The sequence below is a fragment of the Sorex araneus genome, chromosome 9 (assembly GCF_027595985.1).
Source record: "Sorex araneus isolate mSorAra2 chromosome 9, mSorAra2.pri, whole genome shotgun sequence".
Classification (NCBI taxonomy): Eukaryota; Metazoa; Chordata; class Mammalia; order Eulipotyphla; family Soricidae; genus Sorex; species Sorex araneus.
The window spans coordinates 42,525,658-42,536,163 of NC_073310.1; the positions used below are offsets into that span (position 1 = coordinate 42,525,658).

At 55.5% G+C, this 10,506-nt stretch overlaps 1 protein-coding gene across 1 annotated transcript in view; it reads left to right on the forward strand.

The window, feature by feature from the left end:
• PARP1 (poly(ADP-ribose) polymerase 1) overlaps positions 1–10,011 on the forward strand; it is a 37,094-nt gene extending 27,083 nt beyond the window's left edge. The window contains exons 14-23 of the mRNA XM_004605427.2: positions 663–791; positions 2,335–2,418; positions 2,582–2,704; positions 3,138–3,266; positions 4,683–4,781; positions 6,057–6,209; positions 6,723–6,850; positions 7,320–7,381; positions 8,557–8,671; positions 9,204–10,011. Coding sequence (XP_004605484.1) covers positions 663–791; positions 2,335–2,418; positions 2,582–2,704; positions 3,138–3,266; positions 4,683–4,781; positions 6,057–6,209; positions 6,723–6,850; positions 7,320–7,381; positions 8,557–8,671; positions 9,204–9,285 — 1,104 coding nt within the window. The 3' untranslated portion in view covers positions 9,286–10,011. The remainder of the gene's footprint in view (positions 1–662; positions 792–2,334; positions 2,419–2,581; positions 2,705–3,137; positions 3,267–4,682; positions 4,782–6,056; positions 6,210–6,722; positions 6,851–7,319; positions 7,382–8,556; positions 8,672–9,203) is intronic.
• Positions 10,012–10,506: the final 495 nt, after the last annotated feature.

A 10,506-nucleotide genomic window follows, 5' to 3' on the forward strand; every position in this document is an offset into this window, starting at 1 on the left:
CACATAGCCAGAAGTCCAAGCCAGTTTCTTGCTCCCAAGGGAAATAGAAATACTTAACGATCCGTTGTTCGGTCTGTCATTGAATGCTGCTGGATCGAGCCCACTCGATGTCTGTCCATAAGTGGGGTTCAAATCAGAACTGGGGGAGCCAAGCAGGAATTCAGCATGTAAGGAACTAGCCTTGAGTGTGTCCAACCCAGGTTTGATCCCCGGTAACCCATATGGTTCCCTGAGCTGGGAGTAAGCCCTGAACACTGCTGGGTGTGGCCCAAAAGTAAAAACATAAATCTAAGCTGAGAAGACTGATGAAAATTTCAGAGCAGGATGGTCTCTGGTTTCTGTGTGCTTTCAGAGGTGGTGAGGCTGGTTGGTCGAGCCTTGGGACCAGAGAAAAAGCTGTACATACACACAGCTTTGCGCTGGCCCTGGGCTGAGCCAGTGCCAGAGAAGCAGCCCCAGGGGCCACGGCCTGTATGTCGCTTCCTCATCCTTTGGGGGAAAGAAGGAGGGCTGGTCTCCGCAGACACACAACCTCTCACAGCCATAGCACAAATCATTCTGACACTCAGCCCCATCCTGTGCCCCCACTGTCTGTATCTGAACCCTTCACACGCCACCACCTCTTCACTTGCTCCTCGTAACAACCTTCTTTTCCCCCAAAGGACGAGGAGGCGGTGAAGAAGCTAACCGTGAACCCTGGCACCAAGTCGAAGCTGCCCAAGCCGGTGCAGGAGCTCATTAAGATGATCTTCGACGTGGAGAGCATGAAGAAGGCCATGGTGGAATACGAGGTCATTGCACAGGCCGGGGCTTGCTGTTCCCAGGGTGCAGCAGGGTTCTGGTGACCTGCACATTGGGCTGAGGCTGCGCTGGCCCTAAGCTCCGGGCCCCCCTCCTGTGGCCTGGGTAGCCTGTGTGGACGTGGTTATTTATTGCCCCATCAGGTGGGCCAGACAGGGCATGGATGGTTCTTCCCGCAAAAGAACCACAGAGAGCTTTGGTACAACCGGTGAAATCATGCCCGCTGTGGGTGAGAGGCAGCTGGGTGTTGGACAGGCAAACCCTGTCCTTGCTGCGGGGTGGGGGAGAGAGGGGCACTGCAGACAGGTGCTCCAGCTGACAAACAGCTTGCTGCCACTTCCTTCCCTAGTCCCGGGGTCCTGAGAACGAGCAGTGGGAAGGGAGAGACCTGGGTGGGCCTCGGCCATTCCCCACCTTTACCAGAGAGCTGCCTCCCTTCCTACCCTCCCCCCCTTCAGATCCTTTAGAGGCTCCCAGCCAGCCACTGCGCAGGGCAGGGGACATGCCTGAGTGGCAGCCTCTTCTTCCTAGAGCCCAGTCATCCTTGGGCACAGACCCAAGACCAGTCTGACATCTTATGTCTTGCTAGAGAGCAGCCTCAAGTCACTTGCAACCCTTCCATGGTGGCTGTCGAGGCGAGCTGGCTTTCCCTCCTCCTGTCTGCGTCTGCTGCCCTGATCAGACTGTCCCAGTGGTTCCCGCGGCCACTTTCTACTTGCTTGTTGTTTGGGGAACACCCCCACCAGTGCTCAGAGCTGCTCCCAGTGTTGCTCGGGGGACCCTGTGGTGCCAGACCAACCCCAAGGTTCTCAGCACCTTCCTGAAGTCTGGGTGAAGGTCTTCACTCTACCTTGGCTCAAGATCAGTTACATAGCCGCTTTCTTGCCAGCCCCCCATCCAAGCTGTTTGTCTCCCCCTGGGATTCGGAGCTCCCCTCGCAAGGAGGGTGTTCTAATATCAAGAGCCTGGGGACTAGGGCACAACTGGAGGATCATTACAGTCGTCCCCCACTTACCCACGGTTTTAGCCACCAAAAAAAGTCACTCCCACTAAGAGAGGCCACGCAGGTCGTTTGGGTGAGTACTAGGAATCGCTGCTTTCTTCCTGGCTGTTACTCCTGCCTGTGCCTCCCCCAAAGTCGCACTGGATCACCAGGCACTGGGCCCCCGACTATGGGATCCTCTGGTCCAGTAGTGGCTCAGCACCTTGGCAGCATCCCACGCTGTATTGGTCACCAGGGGGCTGGGGCCTTTTGAAGAGGCGCCCCCTGTTTTCCAGAGGGGCGGTCCACGTAGAAAGTGAAGGCATCTTCAGCCAGTAACTGGTGCCCAGGCCATCTGCCCACACCTCCCACTCTCATCCTTTTTCCTCCATAACCTGTTGACTTCCAGGTATTGGTTCCCAAGGTGATGTGGGCAGTTGTGGGAATGAATCTTGAAGCTCTTGGGAGTTGAGGTCTGAGAGAGGTCTTGCGCTTTGGCCCCAGGCTGCAGCGTGGTGCCCCAAAAGCAAAAACCTTCCCTGTCTCCACAGATTGACCTTCAGAAGATGCCCTTGGGGAAGCTGAGCAAAAGGCAGATCCAGGCGGCGTACTCCATCCTCAGTGAGGTCCAGCAGGTGAGTGGGGACAGGGGGGCCGAGGCAGGCATGGCCCTGCTGAACCTGCCCGGTTACCGCAGGGTGAAGGCTGGTTACCCTCCCCAGGCGTGGCTCCTGGCTTGAGTGGGTACCAGCCCCCATCTGCCGGGGGCTCAGCCAGGTTCTTGGGTCCCTCGAACAGGCCGTGTCCCAGGGGAGCAGCGACTCCCAGATCCTGGACCTCTCCAATCGCTTCTACACCCTCATCCCCCATGACTTCGGCATGAAGAAGCCGCCTCTCCTGAGCAACGCGGACAGTGTGCAGGTAGCGCCGAGGAAGAGTGGCGGGGGCTGCGGGGCCATGGGGGGGGGCCGGTCTTCAGGAATGGTTCGTCCACGCTATGCCCCCGCCAGGCAGGGGCCGAGGGGCTGCTTCTCGACTCTTATTTTGGGTTTTTTGCCTCATCCCTTGGCTCTCAGGAATCACTTCCAACAACGGGACTCGGGGCCATTTGCAGTGGCAGAGATTCAGCCAGGGTTGGCCTCGTGCACCGCCCGCACCTTAGTCCCTGTGCTGTCACGGTCCCTGCGCCCTTCCTTTGCAGTGGGGTTTCTGACCAAGGTCAGAGCGATGCTTTTCCCCACCTGTGCTCCTGGCCCTCTAGCGTGCCCCCTTTCTGGAGTGCATTCTCTTCCGGGACTGGATCTCCATCCCCTTTGGCCGCGCTCTTAGCGCTGGTTTTTCTTGCCTTCCCCAGGCTAAAGTGGAAATGCTGGACAACCTACTGGACATCGAGGTGGCCTACAGCCTGCTCAGGGCCGGCTCTGACGACACGGGCAAGGACCCCATTGACGTCAACTACGAGAAGCTTAAAACTGACATCAAGGTGACAGGGCCCCTCCCCACCTGCGTTGTCTGAACCCCACAACACAGAGCACGGCTTTCCCAAGCTTGGCCGTGCATCAGGCTCTCCTGAGAGCATTTGGGCGGATTGCTGGCTGCCCTTGGAGAAGCTGTGTGTGTGCCTGGCGACTTCCTCTCCTGGGCCTCGGAAGGTGGCAGGATTGGTTGGGGAAGGCTCCTAAAGAAAGTTCTCCTTTACCTGAGTTCTTGGGATTCTCTCTCATTTGCTTTTTTTGTTTTGTTGTATGATTTTGTTTTGGGGCCACACCCAGTGATGTTTGGGTTACTCCTAGCTCCTCAGTGCTCAGGAATCTCTCCTAGCAGTGCTCAGGGGACCATATGGGATGCTGGAGATGATTGAACCTGGGTCAGCCACGTGCGTGGCAAGCGCCCTACCTGCCCTACCTACAAGCTATCACTCTTTGAGACCATTTCTGTGTTCGGGTACTTATGTGGTGACAATACAGGTGTGCTGGTCACTGGTGTCCCCCCTCAGTGGTGGATATGTATATGCCCAGTGCCCAGCTGTGACCACATCATCACCCTGCTCAGTGCTCTGTGTTGTGCAGGGCTTAGCTTGCTCCACAGAGCTTTTGCCCCTTGGTCATGTCAGAGCACGTGTGAGGCCCGGACAGTGCAGAACTCCCAGTGTCGCCTGCGTGACTGCCGGCTCACCTCCTTTATGATGGTTTTTTGTTTGTTTGTTTGTTCGTTTGTTGCTTTTTGGGTCACACCGGCAATGCACAGGGGTTACTCCTGGCTTTGCACTCAGGAATTTCTACTGGCGATGCTCAGGGGACCACATGGGATGCTGGGAATCGAACCCAGGTTCAAGGCAAATACCCTAACCGCTGTGCTGTCACTCCAGCCCCTATGATGGTATTTTTTGATGGAGGTTTTCTCTGATAACCTGGAGCCTTTGGTTTGTTTTGTTTGGGGCCACACCGGTGGTGCCCCACATAGTGCTCAGGGATTACTCCATACTGTGCTTCCTGCTGCTCAGGGACCATCTGGTGCGTTGGGTCGAGCCCAGGCCAGCCACGTGCCAAACCAGCACCTTGCCCACTAGACTATCTCCAGCCCCTGAAGCCTTTTCATTTTGAAGCAGTGAGAAAGACCAGAATTCCTGGATTAAACTCAGATATGATCATGAAAATAAGAGCACCCCTAGCCTCTCCCAGGACTCAGTCGTGTTGCTTCCGTGTTGATCACATGACAGTTACGGAGGTGGGGGCAGCTCAGCCATGCGCTCTGGGCACACCGGCGGTGAGATAGGAGAGACGGGGTTGCAGTCCAGGAAAGTGACCCCTGGCCCAGGCTGTTTGTGCTGGACCACAGGGTTGTTCTGGGCACCCATGAGGCCAGGGTGCTGCGCTAATGCCCGGTACCTGCCTTCCAGGTGGTGGATAAAGACTCCGAAGAAGCCCAGACCATCAGGAAGTACGTCAAGAACACACACGCGACCACGCACAATGCCTACGACCTGGAAGTCCTGGACGTGAGTCCTCCCCCGCCTTGGTGCTCCCACCGGTGCTTTCCTCCAGCAGCAGGAGGGGGGCGAGAAACCGTTTGCTTTGCTTTAAATAACCTGAGGAAATGACTCCTTTGTTTACTGGGGGGAAAGAAAAGTAACACTATGCTTGGGGGTGGTTCTCTTTGTTTTTGTTGAGGGGCACACCCAGCAGTGCTCAGGGATCACTCCTGGTGGTACTCAGGGGACCATAGGCAGTGACAGAGATTGAACTGGGGGTGGCAAATGCCAGGCACATGCCTTACCCTCTCAACTATCTCTCCAGCTGTCTTTTTCCTTAAATTTGGTGGGGGGTGGGGTGCTGGACAATAGCACCTCAGGTAGGGTGTTTGCTTTGCACGCAGCCGACCCGGGTTCAATTCCCAGCATCCCATATGGTCCCCCTGAACACCGCCAGGGGTAATTCCTGAGTGCAGAGCCAGGAGTGACCCCTGTGCATCACCAGGTGTGACCTAGAAAGAAAAAAAATGGGGGGTAGAGGCTCCTGAACAGTGCTCAGAATAACCAGGGCCCCACCAGCAATGAGCTATTGCTGAGTGACGCCTGAGTGACACTCTGGCCAGGCAGTAGGACTGTCCTGCTGAGACAGGTCTTACAAGCCAAGGTACCGGGACCACCATGGGGACCCTGGGGCTGCCAAGGTTGTGCCCTCCAATGCTCAAGAGACCAAGTGTTGCTGAGATTCAGACCTGGGTTAGGTGATTGCTCAGCATGCTCCCTAACCACTGTGCTATCTCTCAGCTCCATTTCCTAACCCCCAGACTTGGTATGAGAATTAGAGTGTTACAGGGCCAGAGTGAACACACACAGGTAGGGAACGCCTTGCACAGCTGACCCAGGTTTGGTCCCCAGCACCCCATGTGGTCCTCTGAGCCCTAGTGTTTTGAGTGGGGTGTTCCTGGGACCCATGGTGGTACATCCTGTCCTGGCTGAGCCGCACCCCTCCCACCCCAACCCCACCCCCGCATACACACGCCGACCTTGAGCTTGGAGCAGTGTGGACAGCACGGCACCTCTCATTTCTAGTCAGAGCTGCTTTTCTTTATTTTCCTTCTGGGTCACACCCAGCACTGCCCAGGGCTTCCTCCGGCCTCTGATTGTGGATGGCACCCAGGTCGGCCACCTGCAACCCAAGCACCTTAACCTGTGCCCCCTCTCCAACCCTCTGGTCAGATCTTTTGGGTGACGGGAGTCCCTGGTGGCCCTGCTCTTCTCTCACATGTGTCCCACACCCCACCCCAGATATTTAAGATCGAGCGGGAAGGAGAGAACCAGCGCTACAAGCCCTTCAAGCAGCTTCATAACCGGAGGCTGCTGTGGCACGGCTCCAGGACCACCAACTTCGCGGGCATCCTGTCGCAGGGTCTGCGGATAGCCCCGCCGGAAGCACCCGTGGTAGGTACCCAGCCTGGGGCCGTGTTCCCCCTGCACTGGGCTGGTGAGATGGGGACGCCAGTGGCTCCTCTGAGCATGCGGCCTCTGGAACAAAAGCCAAGCGTCCAGGCAATAGGTCGAGCTGTGTTTAGACTTCCCTCTCCCACGGCCCCCCCAGCTGGACGCCTGTAACAGGGAAGAAGCCCAGGGGCAGCAGATACCCCAGTGCCCTCCCCCTTGGCTTACCAAAGGAAATAAAAGAGCAGCCAGCCCGTGCCTGCGCCGGCTCCAGCCTGAGCCGTGACTGGTTGGCATACTTCATCTTCACGGCCGCTCTGTGAAGCTTGCCCCTCACCCTGCTCGGTTCTAAGGGGGGTCCCGATAGATTGTTGCGTCCAGCAGCCCAGCGGAATCTGCAGGGCCTGTCCAGGCAGTCGCTCGGGCCTCATGCTCCCGTGCAGGAGCGGAAGTGGGATGTTGGATGTGGTAGGGCAGAGGCGTCCGGGTCCCTTTCACTGGTCCCTTCTCTTCCAGACAGGCTATATGTTCGGCAAAGGAATCTATTTCGCCGACATGGTCTCCAAGAGCGCTAACTACTGCCACACATCTCAGGGAGACCCCATCGGCTTGATCCTACTGGGAGAAGTCGCCCTCGGAAACATGTGAGTTGGCTTTGGAGCTGGACGACAGGCAGTATGGGGGTGGGAGAGAGGAGGCACCCTTGGCCTAGGCTGGGGAGACAGCCTTGAAAATGGTGCGCCACCGTTCCCGGAGCCGCCTGTCGGTTGCTGGTGGCAGAAACCACCAGTTTCGGTTGGGAAGGCCTTCCCAGTCCCGAGGCAGAAACACCGCTCACCTGGACACTGTCCTTCTTGGGGGGCCCAGAGCCCTTCTGCCCCACTGCGTCTCATTGGTGCTTCCATCAAGTTGGAAGCTTGGCCAGTTCCCTGCCCCATGCAGGCACACTCATCGTTCCACATCCTGCTTGATCCTGGCCGCTGAGCCCCTCAGAGCTGGGTATAGTGATCGGCAGGACGGGGTCAGGAGTGGGTAGGCTGGGCAGAAAGTTCCAAGACAGCAGGCAGGCCACAGCTCCTCACAGGCCCCCTCCGACTGTCCTCTCTCAAACAGGCATGAGCTGAAGCACGCTTCGCACATCAGCAAGTTACCCAAGGGCAAGCACAGTGTCAAAGGTAGGCATGGGGGAATATTGTCTGCCATGGAGGCATGGGGAGGGTGGGAAAGGTGGGGGTGTACTGGGAGTATTGGTGGTGGGGACTGTGCACTGGTGGAGGGATGGGTGTTTGATCATTGTGTGATTGGAACTCAAACATGAAAGTTTATAACTATCTCATGGTGATTCAATAAAATTAAAAAATAAATATTAAAAAAAGGTAGGCGTGGCCCGGTTTTGTCCCCCGAACGGCGCTCATCCCAACTTCCCTGCTAAGTCTTCAACAGCTGGAGGCATATTTATTTTTGGTTTTATCTTTGGGTTTTTTGGAGGTCTTGGGAAACCATTTGTGGTAGTGGGAATCGAACCCATGTCAGCCACATGCAAGGCAAGCACCTTTCCTACTGTACTACCTCTCCAACCCCTGGAGGTATATTTGAAAGGCAGTTTGGGGGCCTGAGAGATAGCCAGAGTGGCTGGTATACATGCTTTGCATGCAGGAGGCCCAGGTTCATTCCCAGGCACCACATGAACATTCCTCTCCTCATCCCAGCGCCAAGCCGGGAGCCGCTTCCCCAAATAAATTGATTAAAACTATTTGGCTCTGACCATAACCAGTACTGAAAAGGTCAGTTGTGGGAGAGTCACAACACTTCACTTAAGGTACCCATCGTGGTATCAGGGGCCCAGAGCATCTTGGAGGACTGGAGCTGGCACCAGGCGATGACTAATTGAGGGCCTCCAGCTGCCCGCCTAGCGTGCCTGCTCTGGGGTTCTCTGTAGCTACCTCATGGTAGCAGGGGGCGGTTGCTGCTATTCTTGTTAAGATTAGTTAAGGCCAAGGCCCTGGGAACCTGATTGTATACAACCCACTGTTTCAATTAGGAAGAATTAGGGGATGCCCATGTCTCTTTTTTTTTTTTGGTTTTTGGGTCACACCCAGCGATGCACAGGGGTTACTCCTGGCTCTTCACTCAGGAATTACCCCTGACGGTGCTCAGGGGACCATATGGGATGCTGGGATTAGAACCCGGGTCGGCTGCGTGCAAGGCAAACGCCCTACCCACTGTGCTATCGCTCCAGCCCCATGGGATGCCCATGTCTTTTAAATGAATACATCAAAGCGACCACACCAGCACGGAACATTCTGGCAGCTGTTCTCACAGTTCATCTCTGTTGCCTTTTGCATTGCAGGTTTGGGCAAAACAACCCCTGATCCTTCGGCCAGTATTACCATGGATGGGGTCGAGGTGCCCCTGGGCACCGGCATTCCTTCCGGTGTTAACGACACCTGCCTTCTGTATAATGAGTATCCTTTCACGTGATGGGGGATCTGGAGGGTGCTGGGATGGACACACACACACACACACCCGTGCTGCCCGTCCCAACTCGACACACCTGGATGCCCTCAAGGCACCAGAGCCCAGAACTCCCTGAGGAGCTGAGGTGGCTGGGCTCGGCTGTGTGTGGACAGGGACTTGGCCAGCAGCACCCCCGGTTAGTGCCTGCCTTATGCCTGCTTGGCTGGGCCCCAGAGGTCAGGTCAGCATGCGTGGCAGACAGGAATCCAGGCCCGTGCTCCCGGCCTCTCTTCTGGGCCAAACAGGGCCTCAGCCTGCTGAACGCCCCACTCACCCTTCAGAACCGTAGTTGCTTCTCGGCAGCCAGTTGGCCTGGGGCAGGCTTGTCAGGCTCTGCTGTCACCAGGGTGACGTGAGTGGCCACTGCCTGCTGGAGGCGGCAGACTGACTCCCCGTGTGGGGCCGCCCTGAGCCCTCCGCCTGCCGGGGCCATACTGGGTACAACACCTGTTTGCTCCTTGACCCACTCCCCCCCTCCAGGTACATCATCTATGATATCGCTCAGGTAAATTTGAAGTATCTACTGAAGCTGAAATTCAATTTTAAGACGTCCCTGTGGTGAACAGAGCCGCGGCCTATGTGGCACAGACTCGCCTGGGCTCCACGCGGCCTCTCCCCAGAGGAGACTCCAGCCAGGCAGTGGAGGGGACAGACTCGAGACTCAAGTCTCCTTCCAGGGGTTTGACACTGTCACACGGTCACATGTTCAATGGTTACCCAGCTCTCCAAGTTGGGTTTCGGGGGTGGGGGTGGTTCGGGGTTCTTTTCCCTGCCAGCTGTGACCCTGGTAGGTACAACTGACAATAGAAGTAAAGTTGGGGCGTGGTGGTTTCGCTTCTGGTTTTGGTTTTTCACCCGTGTTCCACCTTTAGTTTTAATTTTGGAAAAATCTTAAGCCTTTATTTTCAGGTTAATAAAAACTAATTTCATACTATTTTGGGTTTCTTTTCCTTTGCTTTTGATTTTTTTGCCATCCTTTTAGTCTTCAGGTATTGGTTTCTGTTTGCTTTGCGGTTTGTTCGGGTTTTGTTTTGTTTTTGTTATTGTTGTTTTTGAGGGGTTTGGATGGAAAGATCCAAAATTTCTCTACTCAGAAACAAAAGTGCTTTCCTTTTCTAGAGACACTTGAATGTGGAAACTTGAAATATGCAGTAAATTCACAATTGCACTTGAGATTCAACTTTTCCTATAAGCAATTTTGTCTTCCAAATTAAAGCTATAGCACCGATCTACCCAAGGGCTAATAGTAATTCTCCATTAAAATGGAAATGCCTTTCGTGTGTGTGTATGTTTGGTGTGTCTGGTCTTACTCTGTCTGGGGCAATCTGGTTAATCGCTACAACCGCGGTCCACAAAGTCTTCGGAGACGTTGCTCACACCTCTGCCTGTGAAGTCCCATTGTTACCGGGAAACTGGCTTGTTCCTAAATGGATGCTTGAATTTTTTCTTTTAATATATTATTTTGGAGGCCTGAGGGAGCCACGCCCAGGGAGCTTACTTCTGGCCCCATGCTCCGGGATCATTCCTAGAGGGGCTCAGGGGACCGTTTGTGGTACTGGGAGTCAAAGCCAGACCAGCCATGTGCAACGTAGGCGCCTTTCCTGCTGTACCGTCTCCCACCCACTGTTTTGAGTCTGAGGTGGGTCCTGCAGTCTGGACCCTTCTCCTTGCTGGTGAGTGCTACTCTGTGGTCTCTCACCGGTGCTCTGCATTCTGCCTCTCAGCGCCCCACAGTCCCTTGGCTTTATTCCCTTTGGCTGTGCTCTTTTTGGTGGGGGCTTAG